Genomic DNA, 23257 nt, shown 5'->3' with positions numbered 1-23257 from the left:
ACCAGCTCTATACCACGCCTATATACCAGCTCTATACCACGCCTATTTACCAGCTCTATACCACACCTATTTACCAGCTCTATACCACGCCTATATACCAGCTCTATCCATGCCTATATACCAGCTCTATACCACGCCTATAGACCAGCTCTATCCATGCCTATATACCAGCTCTATCCCACGCCTCTCCAGTATTGGCAGAGGAAGGAAGGGAAAGAGGATTTTTGTTTTTCATTCTAAATAAATATCCACTTTTACACCTACTTTTGTAGAACCCCCGGATACTGTAGCCTTGATGAAACTTTTCTCCATCCCGCCATGTCTTCAGGGGCACGAAATCCAATGAACACTCGTGAGCCCTCTTTGCTACCGACATCTAGCAGGATTTGCTGCAGCTGGTCCTGTTTTGCTTCTTGAAACTTACACAGTCTTTGGCTTCCATACTGCCATCCTCTCCTGGTCTTTGCACAGTTTCTGATCTGTCTTTCTCGGTCTCCTCTGCTAACTTACATGCCACGTTCTGCTTAGCATCCTCTCTTCTTTCACTTCTTTGCCTTACTAATTCCTATCCAGCCTTTAGGTCTCAGCTTGGTGTCTGTACTTCCTTGGGGAGCCTCTCTTTAGACTCAGAGTTAGGTCAGTCTCTCCCACACGACCTTCACTCTTTATTCAGAGCAATGTTTGGCACGGCGTCACTTTCTTGTCTTTCTTCTCCCCTCTGGGCTTCCTTAACGTTTCATGCCATCTCAAACTAAATAAATCACTAAGAATGGTGCCTCCTGGCTACAGCTGACTGCTGCTCACTTAGGTCTTCTGGCTGTGCTAAACATCTCACAGGTCTCCCCCCACTTTACCACATAGGATCATTAGGGCCCAAGTTGCCTAACATAGCATGACAGGTATTACCACCATCTATTCCTCCTTTCGGGTCCAAAGGAGCCCCTCCCCCAAAGCTAACTATCCAAATCATTTTTATATCAAGGAAGAATACCAGGAAGGTTTTAGTGCTTTCTTATTCAACTTGTTAGAAAACCTATCCAGCTGGGTCTGGTAGCATGTACCTTTAATCAGAGCACTCTGGAGGCAGAGGTAGGCCTGTGAGTTCAAGGCCAGCCTGGTCTTCATAGCAAGTTCTAGGCCAGCAAGGGCTATAAGAGGGGAGGAGGAAAGGAGGGAGAGAGAAGGAGGGAGGGAGAAGGAAACAAAGGGAGGAAGGAAGAAAGGAAGGAAAGAAAACATTTTTGAATCTGAGAGAAAGCCATCATAAGTTGGCTTTACTCATAACTTTATTAAAATGGCCACTTCAGTATTATCAATTTTAAATTATGTGCTGTGTACTAAGGAATATGTTTGGTAATTCAACTATTACTGAGCTCTTCCTATGCACTGTGAAAAGACCTAGAGACACAGAAAGAAAAGAGCCACGTCTCACAACAGGTATTTCAGTTGCACAGAGTACAGTCAGATGCATCTTAAGAATTTTGTGCACAAAACGAGAACAGAAAAGAAAGGATGGTGAATTCTACCTGAGATTCTACTAGGTAGCTTTTCTGTCACTCTGACCCACCCAAAAGGAACACTCTACAGAGGGAAAGAGCATTGTTTTGCCTCACAGTTTCAAAGGCCTCTGCCCACTTTGACTTGTCCTGCTACTTGGTCTGACAATATCATAACAACATTTACATGTGCAGAGGGAGCTGCTATCTCATAGTGACCAAAAAGCACAAAAACCATGAAGAGCCGGGGATACACTATACCCTCCGAATGAATACTCTCAGTAATATACGTCCCCGCCCTGCCTCATTTCCTAGTTTTCATTATCTCCAAAAATGCCATCAAATTATGAATCTCTCAATGGAAGAATCCACTGATCAGAGCCTCATGGTCTAGTCACCTCTCAATGAGCCTGTTGGGGGAATATTGAATATTCAGATCATAACAGAGTTAGAAATGTCTTCCCGGAGGATCTGGAACTGGGCTGGGTCTAGAAAATATAGGTGGAGACCAGGAGGGGATTTGAATTACAACAGATTTTTAAAAATCCCATATTCAACAGGGAAGCAGGCTTGAGAGTCTGTAAAAACACGTTTTCATGCGTTGCTTGATTTAATCCCCTGGATACTCTATGAGGTAAGCCTTAGCCAAGGTGGTGCCTCAACTGTAAGGGCCTTTCATTTAAGATGGTGAAGCTCGGGACCAGAGAAAGGAAACAGTCTAATAGTTAATGAATGGTAGCCAGTCCTGAGACTCAACACCTGTATGCAAGAGTCTTAATAGCTGTGGTGTGCTAGAACCAGCTCGTTACTGGCTCGGGAAACCAACAGTTAAATCTTCAACTTTGGAAGCGTATTGTCATATCCTAGGTGGCTTGGAATGGACTACATTATAAAGACTGTCACTCACTACAAACCAGCCACCCCAGTCCATGCCCTCCTGTTTGTTTTGGTATGGCAGTTCACAGGCACAACTGCTCATATAATAAAGTGTTTATATAAAACCATAGCGCTACAGAGATGTAGACTAAAAATCTTACCAAAGAAGGGTTTATGATTTACGAGTAATTTGTTAGAAAAGAAAATTTTGAGTGATTAGGTCACTTAAAAATTAATCTTACCAAATGAATCTTGTCCATAATTACTTACAAAGTTCCTTACTCGTTCTGTGTCTGGTTTTGGTAAGGAGGAAAAAAAAAGGCTTAAGACACAGTCGCCAATCAATGAGCAAACACTTCAGGGTTTGAGATTCGAATACTAACCAGCTGGCTTGTTGATTTTTAGGTCAACCTTGTCGTTTTTACAAATTCCAGTTCTACACCAGCTCTCACGCAAGCACGTCATCACATCGTCATTCATGTGAGTTCACGCACACACATGCACATGCACACACATGCACACACACACGCGAACTCTGCAATGGTTTGTATGGGATTTGATTCCAATCATCTAACACTCTTGGCTCTAGAGATCTTTACCCCCTTTCCTATTTATACAATTTTTCTTTCTTTTAATGAGTCCTGCCTCCGCGCCTTCATATTTAAGGCCTCATCCATCTGACTTTTCTAAAAGTATTGTCTGCGTCTGTTGACAGCGTGTCTAAGCAATTTCAACAAACCTTTCAGTAAACAGAGCTCCCTGAGATGCAGATAAGTCAAGCCAGGCCGACCTCCTGATTAAAGAACCTTGCAAGGAGTGCACAGTCATCAGGGGACCTCGTACAATGTGCCACATTGTCAATTCACTTCTTCATTTTAAACAACCCCTCCTCATACTAGCTTACTGTAGATCTCTTGAAAACTCCACAAGTAGCATACTTGAAATGTCAGACATTTTTCTTTAAAACATCTGGGATTCTCTTCAAGTGCTGGTCACTGAGGTTTACGTGCTGGTGTGTCTATGTGGGCAAAAGATATTTACAGATATTGAATTTGCTTAAAAAAATATAACGTCTGTGCCTCTTGCTATAACCTCTGCAGGCTCACAGTGGAGACTTTTCTTTGAGCTTTTTGTTAAAGCACATTGCTGCAAGGCCACCTACGTTAGGTCTCAGTCTGCAAAGCACGAAGAGCCCCTCAGAATTCCGGCAGTTTTCAGTGTCTTGTGTTGCGGTTTTGTTGTTCTTTTTTGCAATTATCAACTAAGCTACCAGCAATCTGTTGGTTTCTAGAATTTACTTGGAACGCACAACTTGGGAAGACTTTACTATGAGCCCATTAAAGATCGCCATGGCAACATCCTCATAGTCACCATCAGAGAAGTGGAGATGCTTTATTCCTTTTTTAATGGCAAATGGATGCAGATCTCAAAACTGCAGAGCCAGAGGAAGTCCCTGTCAACTCCTGAGGAGCCAACAGCCTTAGATATTTTACTAATAACCATTCAGGTATGTAGGATTTTTTCAATTTTTGGATATTTGTGTTCTAAGATAGTTACAGCAGCTCTAATACAATACGCCAAGAGCCATTCACATGTATGGTGATGCGGTCGAGTCCTGAGATTCCAGATAGCAACGATGCTGTGGGTTACTTTCATTGATTTCCGTCTACGCATGGAACTGATCAAGCAACCTGGAGAGTAGGTGCTCTGAAAACACCCTGACAATTGTCTGAGTCACTTTCCCATGACTATGACCAAAATATCACCCAGAGAAACAACATGAGGGGAGAAGGTTTATGCCGGCTCACAGTTTCAGAGTGTTACAGTCCATCACAGCATGGCATGGAAACGCAAGGCACAGTGACTCAGCCAGGGTGCAAGGAGCCTGGCACAACAGCTGCTCGTGTTGTCACAAACCAGGAAGCAGGGAGTGGCCAGAACCAGGGACTAGGTGAGACCAATAACCTCCAAAGACTCTCACAGCCGGGTCCTATCTCCTGAAGGCCCCATAGCCCTGCAAGACTCTACCAGTCAGGGAAGCAAGCAATCAAAATACAAAATGTATGGGGTACAATTCAGATTCAGACTTGAACATTGATGGGCCAGTGAGAAGAACTGAGACAACCTGCAGAGGCTAACATTTACTCAGTACCAGGATGGAGAGTACAGTACCAGGGGTGCGGCATCACACATATTCTTGGTTGTTCTTCCTAATACCCACAAGGCAGCGAGGCACAATTAAGTCCAGTTTAGGAATGGGTCTCAAAGAAGTTACGAGACACAGGGTGGCACACAGAGGCTGACTGAGTACAATTAATGAAGCTCTGGCCCCATTTTGTCCTTCACTTGGGCAATTCCTTTTCAAGGCACCCAGCAATTGATATTTAAAAGTTTATGTTCTTTCTCTGTAGGGTCCCTTTATTAGGGAGAGGGAGTATGCCACAGTGCCCACGTGGAGGTCAGAGGACAACTTGTAAGGATCACCTCCCTCCTTCTACCTTGAGGGTCCCAGGATTGACCTCAGGCTTGGAGGCAAGCACCTTGCCCCGCTCAGCCATCGCACCAGCCCTATATTCTTTTTCTGAAAGAAGGGACTAGACACTGCATTAGGTTCAGGGGATGAAGGCCACAGAATGTGGCCCTAGCCACATAGCGACAAAATACCAAAACTGAGAGTTCAACTCAAGATCATCTGATGGGGGGGGGGGGGGGGGTTCTTTCAGCTGTCAGTTACATTCCGCGATACAAGGGAGAGACTTAGTAAATACTGACTTAGGATTTTCGTGAAGGTGGAAGACAAGAGCTCCCAGTAACCACCAAACTTCAAGCCAGAGCAACTCACATGCAGACCCGGGCTAGATGACAACACTAGCCACAGGCCTGGCTACCTACATGGCACACAGACTCGCATGTGACATGAACTTCAAGCTGCTTCTTTTTCTTTCATTTTTTTTTTTAAATCCACTGAGTGTATAGAATTCATCAGGTAGAATTGGGTAGAGAAGCTGGGGGCAGCATCTGTACTGAGCCACGATGGGATGTATAGCTACAAATCCATCCAGTCCGATTAAGAGGGAAGGAGAGCCCTGCTCCACACAGACCCACATGGGGATGGATGCCTTACGGCCCCCAGACTTTGAAAGAGGAGAGTGAGGCTCCTTATTGCTCCATGTCTAGCCATCTTAGGACCACCAAAGTCTACTTCAGCCTTCATGTTGAGTTGTCAAAGCCTGCTCCTGATAGAATTATGTCTCCGGTCTTCAGTGTTTGGCTACCAACCCTAAGAGTCTTACTCTCCATTTCCTGTCCAGCACAAGACCTGCTTGGGAGGTGGGAGAGAGGCGGTGGGGGGGGGAGAGAAGGGAGAGGGTTTGGTGGGAATGACGTCAAGCAGGAATGCGCCAGTCAGCGGGGGTGAATTTTCCACTTGGATCTGTGTGGAAACCTGAGCCTGCCTCTATTTTTGGTCTCCTTCTCTAACAACCTTTCACCAGATTGGAATTTTTCTGCACCTGTAACACATTTTTTAATGTAATAAGTCTAGGAGAAACCAGGTATTATATCATGCTGGGGCCTGTGTTTCTAGGAGCAAAGGTAGCCCAGGCCCCAGTTTATCCCTATAGGGGATTAGTGTATTAGTCACCCTGTAAAAACTCAATTTCTTAAATGTTTCTTTTAGCACTTGCTTATAAAAGGTGAAGAGGGGAGCCATGAGTGTGTCTGCGTTCCCCGCCCCCACCCTCTTCACACATACACCCACCCTCTGTCAGCTCTACCAAATCAAATCCAGAGCTATCGGCCTTGACCATTAAGGTTACCTTTGCCATGTGGGACTTTGTCCTGGTTTGGGCCAGGGCAAGTGGTGAGCAGACTCATTCTTGTATTAGGCACTCCTCGGGAGTGAAAGTGAGTTAGCTATTTAAGGTGCACACAAACAGCTAGTGTGGCTGGGGTTTGTATCCCTTTAAAACTAGGGTGACTAGGGTATTGCTGCTATTCCATTCCTTCAGTTTTGTGGCCAAAGGGAGTTATTTTTCAGCCCTTTGTCTCCTCTTGTGCAGGAAACCCCACCTCACAGGGTTCTGATCAACATCAGAGAGTAAGGAACATAGCAAATGTTCACGATTCCTAGCACTTCTCCACTTAAGACAACCAAAGCAATACTAGGTTTCCCTCAGACCACTTCCAATCCAGCTCCTCCTCCACCTTCCTGTGGAGACCTCTGCTCCTGGCCAGTCATCCCTTGAGGTGCTCCATCATGCCATCTCCCTTCTCTTAAAAATAAGAAATGCTGTACAAAACTTATACAGTTCACAACTGGGTATTCAAAACAGGCAAAGGCTTCAACAACATCTTAGCCCATAACTATTTTATTAATCCCTGGGAACCCGAGTGAGCTTCGAAACCCAACTCTTCAAACCCCCCAACCTTCTTAAGGCCCAGGCCTTCTAAATTGGTCTTTCTCGTGTATCTAGGAGAGAAAAATCCTCCTGTTTGCTTGGGAAGTAAAAGAAGTGTTATGGACAATAGAGTCCTGCTGAGAGAACTGAGTGGCAGTGAGGGTCCTTCCAACAAGAAGGCTGCCCGTGGATAATGCTTACTCTAACTATGACCTTCAGGGGTCCCTCTAGGGAGTGGACATCTTGAGTGTGAAGTTATCTAAGCACATTAATCTCACACATGTGTACTATATTATTCAGACCTGCCACATCTAAGTTATCATCGGGTTCTCATGAAAGGCCAGTAAGGCTAAATAATTCTGTGTCCAGGCCATATATGAAGATACACATTTCAACGAAATAGCCTGCCAATGTTCCATTACCCAAAGGGAGAGACCCACACCCTGATACCTAGCCTGAAACCCTTCCCATTCCACTGCATGCTCTCTGCCTCCTTTCTTCCTAGGCTGTCTTATGGAAACTTGACCGCTTAGCTTTCTGCTTCCTCTCTTTAGGCATTGCTTCTCACTGTTAGATGCCCAGTACACATACCTCTTCTACCGTTTCTGCTGTCTTACCTTTTTCCCACCTCTCACAATATCTAGCACAATTATCAAAAGGGAAGCACACTACCAGTGGAAATGAACTAGCTGGGATAGAAGTAAGAAGCGGCTGAGTTCACTCATATGGGTATAAGCTATAAGCACTATCCATAAACACCAAAGGATCTAAACAACCTCCAATCTTTACTAGCTACTAAGAAAGTGAACAAAACAGAATGCAGCCATGCGGTGGAAAATTAGTCAGCCATATAAGTGAATGAAGAATGATCCATGTTACAGCCTCGATGAGCCCTGAGAACATCGCACTAAGCAAAAGAAGCCACATAGAAAATATCACAGATTATGGGGCTCCATTCATATGCTCTATCTATAACAAGCAAGATTAGTGAGACAGACTGCCTGGGGAAAAGGGGCAGAAAAACCGGGGATGATGGCTGTGAACGCAAGGCTACTTTTCAGAGTGATTTAAAAGGCCTGGATGTTACTACTAACTGTTACAAACCTTGTCAATATGCTAAACACCACTGAGTTAAATGTTTTTTTTTTTTTTTTGAGCCTGTCCTAGAACTAGCTCTTGTAGACCAGGCTGGTCTCGAACTCACAGAGATCCGCCTGCCTCTGCCTCCCGAGTGCTGGGATTAAAGGCGTGTGCCACCACCGCCCAGCGAGTTAAATGTTTTATAAAGAAGAAATCTATGAGTTACCCTCAGTGTAAAAGAAATGGTGGAAGTAATAGAGACTACACTAATCTATAGACATCCTTCTACACAAAGAGGGTAACCACAGCCAGCGCTAGCCCACTGTGGTGCACGAACACCATTATCAAAACATGTTCTCCTTTTAAAAAAAGAAGTTGGAAATGCAGAATTTAGAGTAAGGCTTCTCTATTTTTAAAAAGCCATAAAACAATTCAGAAAATTCTGGTCTAATTAGTCCTGGACCCACAGTGACCATCAGTCACTCCTTTGTGACCCAGGCCCTCCATGCCTTGGCTTCCATGCCTTACTCAACAAAGTAAAAGTCCTGGACTTCCTGGAAAAGTAGCTGCCTTTTGGTCCTTTAGCAGGGCCTTAAGAGAACTGGCCAGTGAGGACAGGCTAGGGAGAGGACGCTCAGACCCCATACCAGCAAGACCCAGGCCCAGACCTCCCTCCCCCACATTCATCCTTCACAGACATGTTTTTGCAACATCAACGAGGTGCCAGGCTCCCTTTGAGGTGCTATAGGAAAATCAATTGAGCAAGTCAAGGCCCTTGCTCTCAAGGAGTTCAGTCAAGGGAGGGAGACAGACTTGTAAACAAATCAAGGCACTACCAGGCAGAGTTACACCAGAGCCCGATAGCCGCACAAACACTGCACTATGGGAGCGCGCACAAAGCAGCTACTAATTCTGCCTAGACGTATCAGGGAAGGCATTGCCGAAGAGGTGGCCCTGCGCTGAGCCATGGGTGGGGGGAGGCTAAGTTTATCCGATGGAGAAAAAAAAAAAGTCAGAGAAGGGAGGGGGGGATTAAATGAGAGAACACAAAGCAAAGCAAGGAGGCAGCAGCTGGAAGAAGGGCAGCTTCAGCCTCTCCTGAGCTCACACCAGGCCTAGCACAATCTTCATATGGACTTTCTTAGACTGGTTAGAAAACTGGCTCCCAGCTTTCTCCCTCACACTGCCGCGTGTGTTCCACAAAGGAGAAGCCACATCTTACTCATCTCAGTGCCACCAACAACCTCGCATGGTCCCTGACACATCAGTAGGTGTCCCGTAAAAGAGCCAGACCCGGGGCTAGACCTGCAAGGCTACTGTGGCTGAGGCAGGAAGACTCCCAAGTTCAAGACGTATGTGGCTTACAGTGAGTTCAAAGCCAGCCCAAGCAAGTTCCTGAGCACCTATCGAGAAACCAAAGTAAAAGAGGAGCCTGAGGATACGGTTCAGTGGTAGGGGGGCTTCCTCTGCGTGCCCCGAACTGAGATGCCTTCCTCAGTACCACACGAACAGAAACCAGGAGACAGCAATCAGGGCGGTGCCGGGGAGGGAAAAGCGATTAATCACGTCTAGAGACAGGGGACCCCAAAGGACAGTAATGACGGAAAGCTGAGCCTGGAAAGGCAGGGTAGGGGTTAACTCGGGGGATAGGCGTTCACTTTGGTCTTAGAGGTCTGTCTAGTGCTTTAGATTATGTGAATGAGACAGCTTTCTCTTCCAATTCATTTTTCAGGCTCCAAAAACATTCTGACTAATAACGGATAAATGACTATGTAAAGACACAAAAATACATAGCAAGTGCTCAGTAACATTCTTTCAAAAAAAAAAATTGAACGAAAGAGTGAATGACTCCACCCCAGAGTGGTGCTGGTTTGCGTGTAGCCACAGTTTGTTCCTAACTCGCATTCTGCTTGTGGTCACTTCTGACCCCCACGTGGTTTTTTTTTTTGTCTCCAACACCCTTACCCATCCTATATTTGTACCGTTGGGTTTGAGTCTTTACAAGCACATTTTCTTATTACATTTCAACCCGAATTATGATAGGCTTATGTTTCCAACGTCCTGGGGTCATTCATAACTTTATTGCTGTTTTCCAGAAAATCGAAACCACACCAAACTCTGGACCTACAAATTTGATATGCACATTCTTGATGGGCTTTGTCCAGAATGTCAATAAGTGAGCTGAAAATACTGGCCCTGGGGACCAGTCCCTGCTGGGCTGTCACTCAATCTCTCCATCACTCCCATCCCATCTTCATTATCCACAGATATCCCACCCAGTTGTGTTCGGCTTGTCAAGGCAATGTGGTCAAGACTCTCCTCTTCCCCCGTTATCTAGTGAAAGAGATTACACTGAAGATCTCCCCCTGCTCTGCCACCCCGATTTTGTTGCTATTAGAAACGAAATGTCTATAAGACTTTTCTCTTCGCAGAGCCACACTGATTGCTCTTCACGGCCTCGGGGTTCCCCAGTTAATTGATGGTGTGCTGGTGCTTCCTCATTGTCCCCCAAAGATCAATAATCTGAAGGTCTTTAATTACAAGAGACATCCGTGTTCTCCCACTTCTGTTGCAAAGATGGGCATATTTGTCCTTTCCTACTCTTTGGGGACTTTTTTGGTTCTCCATGCGGTCTCCGAGATAATGACCTGAGGGTCTACAGCCACAACTTCTTGCTCCCCTAGGGAACATAGCACCGAGCTCAGCTGATCCAAATACTTCTGTTTTTCCTTCTCACATTAACCATTTATCACCCTTTGACATCGTTAATTTCCCAAAATACTAACTGTGGCCGGACTTACCTAGATCTGTTTGGAAGAGACATGAGAAAAATTACCAAGGCCAGACTCACCCACCCTGTATTAATAAGTATCCTTCTTGATCATAAGATGTTGTTTCTATTTTGTTTTTTTTTTCAAATGCCTTTTGAAAGTTATTTAGACTTTGTCCTGCCGAACACCCTAAAGTGCTTGTCTCTCGTCTGTGATTCTATCCTAGAGATCTGACCTCCACATTGTATGCTAATTTACACACAAATATTTCTGGCAGAAAGCAATTTAAAAAAAAAAACAGCCTTATTGTTAATTTCATTGTCTAGTTCAAGAAGAAAACAAAGGAGCTGGGTGTAATTCAGTGGCAGAGCACCCTAGTATGTAGGAGAATCCGGGTTTAACTCCTGAAGGCGCAAAAAGAAAAACAGAAAAGAAAAAATGTCTAAGCCAAGTTCATCAAATACCTCACTGCCCTGTTACCAAAACTGAAGCGGGCCCAGTGTGGTGGTCTGTTAGCTCCCCTGTCTTTCTCACCATCCCTGGAGGAAGTATAGCAGCGTGTTCACCTGAGGGCCAAGAGTTCCCTTTAGTGCCGAGCACCTCAAAGGTACTCAGCGCATGCGGGCACAGGAGAGAGCATGTGACACCACAGACAGAGGGTTGCACAGGGGGGAACCCATTCCTTCAGAGAGCATCTGTCCAGGGAGCCTCATTCCTTCCTCTTCCACCAAGATTTCTGTGCAGGTTCAGGTGTCTGCTTTGGTTTTAATTTCTGTCTTCCCTATGTTTAGTGATAAAAATTGGTTCCCTTTATTTTGCTCTCCTAAAAATTTTATTCATCTTTTTTAACATTGTTTTAATTGAAAAGTCATAATTATAACCACTCACTTGAGTATGAGGTGATGTTCTTATATATGTATACAATGGGAAATACTGAAATCAGGCTAATTAACAAATCTGTCCTCTCATTTACTTAGCATTTTTTTTTTGTGGTCATACATCCTTTCTGAAAGTCAGGTTAAATGCAGCCTACAGAAACCTTTCTCTATAATCAGTTATGTGACATAACTTTCTCCTTTTTTTTCCCCAAAGCTCTACTGCCTAAAGGCAGTTCATAGATAAATCTACTGACAGATGGAGTGGGGAAGGGGAGAATATCAGTTGTCAGCTAGCTGAGCGTCCGCAGCTACACGGAGAGACAAAAGTCAGAACCCACAAAATTCCCTGCGAACTGATTACAGTAAACAAAATCCCATTCAACCATATAATTGTGCTTAGCTTGGCACACCCAGCCATAGCAACAACTTCATTCAGCCTTCAAAGGTTGCGGGACGTTTGTTATGACAACATAATGCAAAGTGGCTCAGACAATGTTTTAGTCTCGTAAAAGATGAAGTAGAATAAATTTTTGAAGCTGATTAGTAAGGAGACTCAATCAACTTCTTTGCGAAGAAGCCACTGAGCACTGAGAAGCCAGACATGGTAGGACAGCGAAGGACTGAAGGGCATACATCAAAACAAGAGCTCCTTAAGGACATGGCTTGCTTAGCAACATTTTAAACGTCTCGGGAAAAGAATACAAAGACTTCAAATACCTTGTAAAACTTGCTTTTTTTTTTTTCATAATGACACCAGGACAGTCAAATATGAGAAGTGTCATCAGCTACCATACAATGGGGTCTAAAATGTTCATCCAAAGGAACCAACGCTTGACTCATTCTTTCTCCACTCTTGGAATTAGTGTGGAACTATTAATGGTTGAAAAAAATTAAATGAACCACTTGGAGCTAAGTTGTTTTCATTTTTGAGATAAAGAATCACACATTTTGTTTTCTACTTAGATTCTTTTCTCAATAGTTTTCTTTAGACTTTCCTACCTTAATTATCCTGAAATTACTAATAATGTGTTTTTGTCAGCGTTTACACAGACAAATGTTCATTTCCCCACAGCTAAGCTATAAGCCCTCAGAGGACAGATTCCACACGGGTAGAAAAAATTTTCTTTATCATCTGCCTCGCCAGCAGCAACCTATTCACAAACTTAGCCTTGGCAAAGAAATCTGAGAAAAAGAAAACATTCAAAACATATATTAAAGACTGATTACCTGACTTAGAGAAGGCGTTTTCCTGCAGATAAAACGAGCTGTAACCTTAGCACCTCCCTGCTACTCATGGTGGTGCCTGAGGTTCCTTGAAGAACAGGTTGTGAGACAGCCTTGTGAGATGACCATCTGGTTTTATTTTTTTCTCTCTTTGCCCTCTAGGATATACTCTCCTATCACAAAAGGAGTCATCAGCGTCTCTCCCCTGGGCTGTATCTAGGTTACCTAAAGCTATGTAGCTCTGTGGATCAGATCAAAGTGCTCGTAACCCAAAAGTTGCCCAACATTCTCTGCCACGTGAAGATCCGTGAAAACAATAACATCTCCAAGTAAGTGGTCCAAAGTTGGGATTTTCTTTGGTCTAATGTGTCCAAAGGAAAGTCGAGTGTTAGATAAATCAGTGGAGTATCTCTGGAGAGATGATCTGCAACTTGATGGAGTCCTAGTATCTGGGATAAGGTCAACTGGGAGGAGCATCAACAAAGACGATGGCGTCTAGTGGAGCTACGCCTCCTCCCTGATCTAAAGAAGCCCCACCCACTTTCACCACTACCCTCTCCCAACTCCCTAGCTTTCGGACTTTCTTATGTTTTTTACATGTCTGACAATTCTCTGTGGAAAGAAAGAAGTAACAAGGCCCAAACTTCCAGAAATTTCTCCTTTGGTTTGGCTGACTTTGGTGACTGTCTTTGTTAGTTTTGGGAGAGCTGCCTATTTTGGTAATCGGGCTCAACTTTATCGCTAACCATAATGGCAGGCCTCTCGTTCATCTGCTGTAATGAACTGAACTGTGCTCAACGTAACAATGAAGGAAAAGAAGAAATACATAATAATAAAAGCAAAAGTCTCCAGATTTCTTTGGGTTTCACAGAATACAAACTAAACTCAATTTTTTTTTACAAGTGTGTATTTGCTTAACAAAAACAAACATGACCCTTTGAAATTTGGTCTCCGCAATGGCAAGACTTTAGTAAGTACACTGTCTCACTGGGTTGCATAAGCACCACTGATGGCAATGGAGAAGCTGCTTGAGGAGCAAGGGATGTGGTGGTCTCGTTGAGAACTCTCTGACCACCATAGCCCCTTCTTCCACTTAGCAATTGCACCCGGACTTTAAGTCTGCCCTCTGGCGGCCATTTCAACAATCAACATCTAGTACCTTCAGAGTCCTTTTCAGAAGACAGCAGGGCTCATTTGTGAGTCTACTGGGCAATGGTCATTTCCATCTGTTTCTGGATTTGTGTCATAAAGTCTTAGTCGCCATCTTTTAGTAATTATATCAGCAGACTTTCCCTTCCAAAGGACCCAGACTCACTTGTACCAAAGATTGCACCAGCCTTCACTCTGCAGTTTCTATCCACCCTCTCACCCCCCTTCAGAGCCCACACTGACTAGTTAGTGGCAGTGTGGTTCTTACTGGTGATTTTCTAATTTGGTTCCAGACCCCATTTTAGTGTCCTTTGGAGTCTGTGTATACTGTGCTAATCATAAACCTCTCATCTAGTTATGTATCAGTGATGGGAAAGGGAAAATCATTCCCAAGTAGGCCCTCAAGGATTTCAATTCGTTGTGAAGCTAAAAGTATGTCCAAATTGCAATAGGACTTAAGTTTGATTTTTTTCTCTCTCTCTCTCTTATTGGAACAAATGATAGATTTTTCCATAGTCTTGTCCAGTATGAGGCTTGAAATGAAACAGATCTCTTAAAAACAGAAACTTTTCTAAGAGGGTGGTTAAAGAGAGAGAGTGTGGGGTTGGTGATTGACTTGTTTGTTTCTCTTGCTTTGCTGCTTTTTTTTTTTTTTTTTTTTTTTTTTTTTAATGAACTTCCTCCAGCACAGTCAGCTTGGTTTCTGACCCAGAGACTGGAGCCCAGGCTGTACTGACCCTTTGGTGAGAGCCTTCCACCACGAAGAGGAAGGCTTTTCTTTGTGGCCTAGGCTGCTCTTGAGGGCCCATTACTGCTCCCTGCAGAGCTAGAAGGAGAATGTGCTTAGAGACTTGTGCAAAATACCTGTGGAAACAGTGTTGCCGGAGGCACTTACCTTGATCTTTTCAAGCCCTTTTAGAAGCGTGGCTTTTGGGGGACCAACCAGACGTTCTTCCCCCCCACCACCATTCTTTTTTCTTGCCTTCTGCTTGACAGTTGGAAATGTTCATTAGGAAGAACTATAGAGCATGCAGAATGAGGCCACAGTTGACTGGTTTGGGAGGAGGAAGGAAGCAGCGGTGTGTGTCCCCTGGTTCCTTTTATTGGAATTGTCCGCTGTTCCTGTTTGTGATTCTCCTCGAGCTTTTGGAAAGGGAACGAAACCCAAATAGCCAGCGTGATGACAACAGGCCAGGGCTGAAATGGGCCGTGTGGTTTGTTGCCTGAGTGGGATGGGGGGTCCTGTGGTTAGCCAACTGTGGAATTATCCAGCAGATGCCCCTGGGGTAAAACGGAAGCTCTCAGGGTTTACAGAGGCAGGAAAACAAGGGCAGTCAGGAACGGAACCAACACCTGAGAGCTTCAGTGGCAAAGGCTGATTCATGCAGGCCATTTTGATCTGCTGTTCAGAGGCGCAGGTGCTTTGATAGGTGAACTAAGCTGAAATCAGAAAGAGCCCCTGTGAACGCCGCTTAGGTAGCCAACGGCTCAAGTTTCATAAAGAGCCTTGCATTTTAAGCACCAAGGACTGATCGTTGGGGTTCTGGACACCAAGAAAGTTCTGAGCTGTATTCCGAACTTTTCTTTTATTTCTAACTTGAACTTGACTCAACATACAGAGAGGAGTGGGAGTCGATCCAAAAGCTTTCTGGCTCGGAATCTATGGAAAGTGTGGATCATACCGCTGACTGCCCCACGCAATTGTTCTTCTCCGAGCTCCAGATGGCAGTGAAGGCTCTCCTGAAGCAGACCAATATACCTCTCCACCAGGTACAAGGCTTTCCCCTATTTATCTGCGTTTTATGGTTCATGGAAACTGAGTTATATCATAAAACCTACTCAAGAGGCATATATATGTACATATGTTTATTGTCATTTATTTAAATACCACTCTGCCTATACATGCATGTTTTGAATTTAATGCCTACAACTAGACCCAGGCTGTGCTCCAGCTCCTTTCCTCTTGTTCCTTCATATCGACCTCTTCCAAGGTTTCCAGACCCCACTCTGGTGTGCTTTGACCAAGCAGCAAAACACCCTCTAACCTACCCTGAAAGATACCAAGATTCGGCTTCAGAACAGCATGGAACATGAGGATATATACATATTCTCATGCCTAAATGAAAGCGGTATAGTTAGATACACAAACGATTTAAGAGCAAAAGGATAACCATGGGATTTAGAACAATGGCTGATTGGTTTCATGTCGTCTGTTATTCACAAAATCATTACCTCAATCAAAATATGCAAATCTCTCCTCCGCAAGTCAGAACTCCAAGGGAAACTGTGAGCATATGAGGAGTAAAAATGTGTTGTGCTCTGTCTAGTAGTTTAATACAAGCTAGCAGCATGCTGCATTCAAGGGTGGGGCTGTCTGCTGTGTGTTTGGTTATGTCTTTCTTCATCATCCCTGCGCCTGACACCAGGACACGAAACACAGATCCCCAGAGAACCAAGCGCATCCTGCCTCGGGAAGATCATTACCACTTAGGCCTGTTCTCTTTTAATAAGAGAAAGAACTACAAATTGGCCACACAAAGGCAGGGGGATAAGTCAGAAAATTCCAGAAGTGTCCTTCTGCTCGGGCTCTGCCGATTTTAAGTCTATACTTCACAGCCAGTCCAAAGCAGCCAACGCTGACGGAGACCAAATTGCAAGAGATGCTAAAGGCCCTAGCGGAGCCACTGGGTTGTTGAGGGGGTGGCCCCGTGCTCACAGGGAGAAAAAGTAAGAGCACAGCAGCGCTCCCTGTGACAGTAGGTTCTATTAAAGGGCTTCTTGGACCTAGCAGGTTTGAAGCAGCTCGTATTTCATTGGTGACTCGGGCTATACATACATGTTGGGAGAAGGCTGTTTAACTGTATAACAGTGCATACGACATTTTTTTTTATACTTGTAAATTTTTCTCAGTCCTTGGCCAGAAACTACATTTTTCCCCCTTAACCAACTTAAATTGAAACTAGTGGATTTTTAATTCAATCCATTTTTGTTGCTTCGTGTAATTATATTCATCATTTTGAAAAGACCACAGAATGCAATCATTTTCTGCTTTTATAAGAAGCATAAATGTTGTTTTCAGAGTTTATGTGGAACATTACTGCCTTAAATCTTGATTTTATATAGCATTATTAAATGGGCTGAACCCTAATATTTATGTTGTATAAAAATTCCAAGCTTGAAGTTGTGTAATTTTGTTAGATGTTTTATGCCGGTTTGGTGTTGTTTATGTGAGTGCCATGTTGTAACTCTCCTACTTTTCCTCCGCGCGTGTCCCTCTGCAGGCAAGGAACTTCCGCCTCTACACACAGGAGGTGTTGGAAATGGGTCACAATGTGTCCTTTCTTCTCCTGCTCCCTGCCTCAGACGACGTCTGTACAGCCCCAGGACAGAATAATCCTTACACCCCACACTCAGGGTTTCTTAACCTCCCTCTTCAGATCTTTGAACTAGGTATAGTGGCTTGTTTCACCTAGAAATGCTAACCCAGCCTCCTTATAATAAAATCACAAAGTAGTATCTGTTCCCCCTTGTCCCAGTGGAGGGTCAGTAAATCACATGATGGCTTTGGCAACAACCCCTCCTAGAACTGTGTACAAGTGTGAGCAAAAGCAAGGCTCCAGGACTAGCCTGAGCAGTGATTACTGAAACCTAGCGAAGGCCCAGTGGAGAGAAAGGAATTCCACACTGAAAGTTCAGTTATCAGACTTACTTACTGCCTCCCTTCTGACTTCTTAGAATATTAATATGAGAATGATGTGTTTGTGAACATGTGTTGGTGCTATGCCCCTAGCCTCTAACTGGGAAAGAATAACAATGAAATTAATATGTAGAGTTTATATAACTTGGAGCAAAAAAAAGGATCAACAAATAGCCTTGATTTATGAAATAAACAGATTGCTATTAAATAGACTCGAAATAGCCTAGACAATTGGAGAAATGGACAAGCTCTCCCAAGATGCAATACTGTGACCTTAACGTAAGGAATCTGGATGGTGTCTGATCGTGTCCTCGCTTTCAAACTGAACAGCCTGGCTGCAGTTTCTGCAGAGACCCCCGCTGCCCACTGAGAATGTGAACAGGGAGGCTTTGTCTCCTTTCCGGTGCTTCATCTTGTAACAGACCAATAAGAGGCAATTAGCAAGGGCTCCCTCAATTCCAATAAATTGCCCAATTTGGGGGTGGCTGAGCAAGTGGGTGGGTAGAATGGAGGCAGACCTGGTTTTTGACTGCTCCCAAACCACCAGATTTAGAAACACACAAGGTGATTGACTGGAACCTCATTCTGAGATCTGGGCATCTGAATCAGAACCTAAGTCTTTGGGATAGATTGTTTAGGCCTCTTGGTTGCCCTCGCTCAAAGCAGTTAAGACATCCAGAGGGTGATGAATGGCCACCGCTATACCCCAGAGGTAAGAGACGTCCTAAGAGACGCTAGAAGCAGGCGCGCAGAGATTAGACAATCCTGGGTCCCCTACTGTACGACGCTGGCACTCATTTAGCCTTACCGCACCTGTGCTATGTCACACGATGAACAACAGTGACCATACTGCTCCCCAAAGGCCTCAGCGTGACCACTTAGTTCACTCCCTAGCCAAAGACACCACTAGCGCGCAGCTCGCAGCACTAATAGGGTAAGATACAGTTTGGGACCCGCATAGATTTCTAGTCAATAAACAGCTCCCGGGGCACTGTGGAGCCTGAGAGGTAAGCACAGCACACTCCCTACACTCGAGAGACTTAGTGTCATGAAGTAAACTGGGAGTGCGCATTATCACCAAATAAGCCATAACATGCCAGACATCACAGGGATTCTAGAACTGAAAGATAGCAAGGAGGTGCTTCATCTAGCCAGTTTTCCCAGAGAGTCACAGAAAACCTTCATACAGGAGGGCATATCTGATGCAATTGTTTAAGCATGGGCAAGTTAATAAGCACAGATATAAAAAGGAAAGCTTTCTTGTCATGGTGAGAAGAACTAGCGAAGACATGAGGATGTAGCAGGAAGAAGGCAGGGAAAGGACAAGAGGCCCGGTCTGGTTAGAGCAGAGAACTGTGCGGCATGGACAGGACGTCCAGCTGGACAGGGAGAAGGGACCGTGCTGACTTGCCAGAGTCAGGAGAGATGTGGAGAGTGGATGGAAAGCAAAGGCCAAAACCTTCAGAGCTGAGTTTAAGAGCCCAGTGGTAGGATGAGAGCTTGTGGTCTAAAGAGAAAAGCTTAGGTATGAGAAAGTGAGTGGAGCCAAGGGCCAGCTGATGCTACCGGGGCAAAGGAAACATCCCGAGTGCCCTTATCAGAACTATCAGAGACCAAAAACATAGTTTGGGTGCTTTTAGCTTTAGATAATATTGAATTTGAAGCTGCTAAATCAACATCAAAGTGAACATATCACATTGGCAGCAGAAATGCAAAGAGCAAGCCAGATCTAAACAGGGAAACTTCAGCAGAGTCTACAGTAGCTGCTAGAGCCAAGAAAACACACATGATTCCCATAGGACAAATAAAGACAAAAGATAGATGGAGAACACTTTATTGTGAAGCTAGCCAGTATTTCGTTCTGTGGAAGATGATTGCAGGTGTGTGTGTGTGTGTGTGTGAATTTGAATTTGTGTCTCCATGTCTCGGTGGCACTGGTGGAACAATCAATGATTTGGGATCATTTATGATGGTATATGCCTGCTAGGACCCAGCGGGACACCAACATTTGAAAGAGTGCTACCAATCCTGGGAATGTCACACTCTCTTCTTGGCCAGCCACCCTCTGTCATGCTGCTCTCTGTTCCTCTCCACGATGCAACTGTTGACGCCTACTGGCATGCATTTTCTTCTCATGATTCGCTAGGTCACCCACCAACAAATAATACCATGCGCCAGGCATTTCTAAAAGGCCCTGAAAAGCCTGCAGGTCCTCATAGAGTGCACATTTGGGGGTGGGGGGGGGGAGCAGGTACAAATAATAAACCAACGGACAGAGAACACAAACGTAAGAGATACAAGGGCTAAGAAGAAAAACAAATCGTGGAAAGGAACCAGAGTGTCGTGTCGGGGGGGGGGGGGTTGCAACTCTGTGTAGGATGACCTGGGAAGGCCTCTGTCAAGAAGTTACTTCTGAGCAGAGACCTGACTCTTCCAGGCAACAGGAAGAGCAAGGTGGAGAGGCTTTCAAGTAATAGTGTGGGCGTGGAGAAGAGCGCAGTGTCCACAGTGCGAGTTAAGCACGGACAGCAAAGATAAGACAGGAGGTCACAGTGGGAGAAGCCGGGATCCTTCAAGGCATACAAACTCAGACAGGGATCTTAGATATCCTTCTATGCGTTTGGAAAGCATCTCAGTGGATAATTGTAAGCAGTATAGCGTTAAAAGCTCTACAAAAGGCAGCCTCCCCAACCCCACCCTCCCACTTTCTCCCCTTTCCCATCCCCACTCTAAAAAAAAAGAAAGCTTGACTTTGTTGAATCCAGATTTTTCCAACTTCATCTGACCAGAACTGGAAACATTTTTGGCATGGCATCTATTTAAAAAAAAAAAAATCCACAAAACACACACTTATGGATACAATGCCCTAGAATAATGTTCCTTGAGGTTTAAGGTTCATAAGAATCACCTGGAGAGCTTGTTAAAATATGGATTCCTGGAGTCTAGCCTCAGTGATGCTGAGTCAGCAGACTAAGAAGGAGCTGGGGGGAAAAATGGGCATTTCCTAATAAGTTCTCAGGTAATAGTGACGCCACAAATCCAAGCTTAAATGGTTCTGCCTAGGACCCAGAGATAAATACATAAATACAGACTTAGAAATGCAGGCATCCAAGTAATATAGTAGAATCCAACTGTGTCTGCCTCTTTGATCTGTCTTACCTATCCTTATTGCTAAAAGCAACTGTGAGACCATATACACAGCCTTCATCTATGAAAAACAGGCCATAGATCAAAGCCTGTGGCTCACAGATCCTGGTTTTAAATTTTTTTTTTTTTTTTTTTTTTTTTTGCTCAAGTAAGACAAACTCTGGTACTCCTTTGGCCCTCCCTTATCGCTGTATCATGAGCTATCTAACTGATTAATGACTGCCATGTAAGTTTCCAGAAAAGTCCACTTGGTTGGGCTTGGTTCTGTTGACACTTCCAATTCTATTAGTGTTTTTTTTTTTTAAAGACCATGGATAAAGTGTTGCCAATAAGTAGTAACTGATACACTCTCTAGTTCAATGTTTGTTGTACCAGAAATAAATTTTAACAGATTACATGTACTTAGTAAGAATCATGGCAAACTCCACCTTATCCTTAAACAATCAGCATTTTCCAAGAGGCAAACCTTCTTTCCCTCCACTAGACAGAGCCCACTAAAAAATTAATGACAGTTACTATAGGAACTCTTAACCCTTGCTGTATTGGACCCATGTCCCTCTGAGGAAGATGCTAAGAAAAAAAAAATTAACTATGGCCGTCTACTCTCGGACATTCCATAGTAAATGGTAGAGATACCCTAAGCATTTCTGAGAAAGAAAAGAATGTTTTTGGAAATTCAGTCCAAACTAGGAAAAACTTTAATAACAACAAGGGAATTCTAATGAAACTTGAAAAGGTGTGAATTATGGGAATATGTAAATTAGAATAAAGAAGTGCACTATATTTCAATTTGATTTGTCTAAGTCATCAGCCTCTACCTCATGGAAGGAGGTGAGATTTGGCAACCTGCCGCGTTCCCTCTAGTGACCTTAAGTGAATCATAAATAACATGCTGACCAGCAACGGAAATCTGCATCTGTGCCCAGTCCAGCACCAAACAGATGTGGAGAGGGCAAAATGATAAAGAAGACTAGCCTCCTGTCTCCAGGAGCGAGGACCACTAGGTCCCACCCGCAGGAGATTGTTTCAGGGAGCCGTTTGTGATGCCAAAGGAGACTGACTTGAAGATGTTGCCGAGCTCTGGACAATCAGGGCTGAGGAGTTTCACCAAAGACCCACTCCTCTTTCCCCACCTTACAGCTAACCCTCCATCATCCCTTAGGCAAAAGCAGAATAGGACCCTTGGAAAGCCATAAAGCCTGTGTGGGGAAGCCCTTAAGAAATGTGTTCCCAGAAGAAAAAGAAAAGCAACGTCATAAGCTTAGACACACTATCCAATGACGCGGCCTTTGGAGGCTCTGCCTAGCCTGCACGGAAGAGGTCACCTTGCCCTGACCCTGTGGGTAGTCTCAATGAACAGCAAGCCTACAATGAGAAAGGTTGATTTTTATTGATTTCCTTGGCTCTGTAATTGGTGCTAATTGGACTAAAAGGACAGAGATACTGGAGAATTTTTTTTTTAAAAATTGGACATACCCTTCTTTGTTCAACACACATTTGCTGAATTTCCATTAGATGCCAGATACTGTGCTAGGTGGGCTTGCAGACATTCACAGTGCACAGCTTAAATACCAGACCCTAGAGGAGACAGAGGCATTCCTACCAATAATCCTAATAGAATGAAAGCCCCACTGTTAGATAGAAAGAGGCTCAAATCTTCCTTCAGAGGCAATATTTTAAATGGATTGTGGAGGATAAATCAAAATTCAGAAGCTGAAAAGAGAAATGATTTTACACAGACAGGACAGAATGAACAAAGGCTATGTTGATTAGATCCTACCCTTAGTTATGTGATGGACACTCAACATCTCCGGGGAAGCTAGCTGGTCCAAATTATGGCGGTTGCTCCAAAGAGTTGAGACTACATCCTTTGGGCATGATGAATGGTAAAAAGGTATTAAGAAAAGGAATGATATGGGCTTATTGGGTCTCCGCAGTTCTGGGAGGACAGATTACAAAAATCAAGGTACTGGGCCTGAGATGAGAGGGGACAAAACCACTAAGAGACCGTTTTGCTGATCTGGGTGAACAATGATGAGACCTCAGAACCAGGGCTGGCACCGGGTGGGGGAGGGGGTATAGAGGCAGAAGGAGAGGCAAAGTGGATTCAGGAGTTAAAAATCAATGCAACGTTGTGATTGATTTGAGGCAGCTGAGGAGCAAGATGGAGGAGCCCAAGGGTCTGAAGTGGGGTCTAAGTTGGACAGCATTGCCGTCTACCAAGTCAGGAAATATGAGGGAAAGAAGAAGTTGGGGGAGGGGAGGATAGTGAGTTCAGTTTGACAAATGAGTTTTGAGACACCTGTGGGGTATCTAGGCAACGAGCTTCATCGGCTCCAGACCCCAGGCTTGGAGGAAATGGGCCAGCACCAACCTTTCTTCCTGATCCCCGTCTTTTCTAATTGAAGAGGCCACTCCAGTATTCTAAGTGTCAGCTCGTATCCCTACCAGGACTCTGTGCAGCACTCTGGGCCCAGGGGCTTTCTGGCAAAACCTCGTGGCACTAAATTTCTCTTGGGAGGCTATCTCGCTGATTCTT

General features: G+C 44.4%; 1 protein-coding gene and 1 long non-coding RNA gene across 3 annotated transcripts in view; one reads left to right on the top strand and one right to left on the bottom strand.

Moving 5' to 3' along the window:
* LOC126510281 (uncharacterized) overlaps window positions 1-23257 on the bottom strand; it is a 279138-nt gene that overhangs the window by 182119 nt on the left and 73762 nt on the right. The window lies entirely within an intron of this gene.
* Window positions 1-23257, top strand: part of Ankfn1 (ankyrin repeat and fibronectin type III domain containing 1) — a 322416-nt gene that overhangs the window by 273969 nt on the left and 25190 nt on the right. The window contains exons 14-17 of the mRNA XM_050156778.1: window positions 3664-3879; window positions 12888-13054; window positions 15494-15644; window positions 17156-17324. Of these exons, the coding sequence (XP_050012735.1) occupies window positions 3664-3879; window positions 12888-13054; window positions 15494-15644; window positions 17156-17324 (703 nt within the window). The remainder of the gene's footprint in view (window positions 1-3663; window positions 3880-12887; window positions 13055-15493; window positions 15645-17155; window positions 17325-23257) is intronic.

This window comes from Alexandromys fortis, unplaced genomic scaffold (assembly GCF_014885135.2).
Source record: "Alexandromys fortis isolate MF-2015 unplaced genomic scaffold, M_Fortis_MF-2015_v1.1 scaffold_31, whole genome shotgun sequence".
NCBI lineage: Eukaryota > Metazoa > Chordata > Mammalia > Rodentia > Cricetidae > Alexandromys > Alexandromys fortis.
This window is presented reverse-complemented; position numbering and strand designations above follow the sequence as displayed.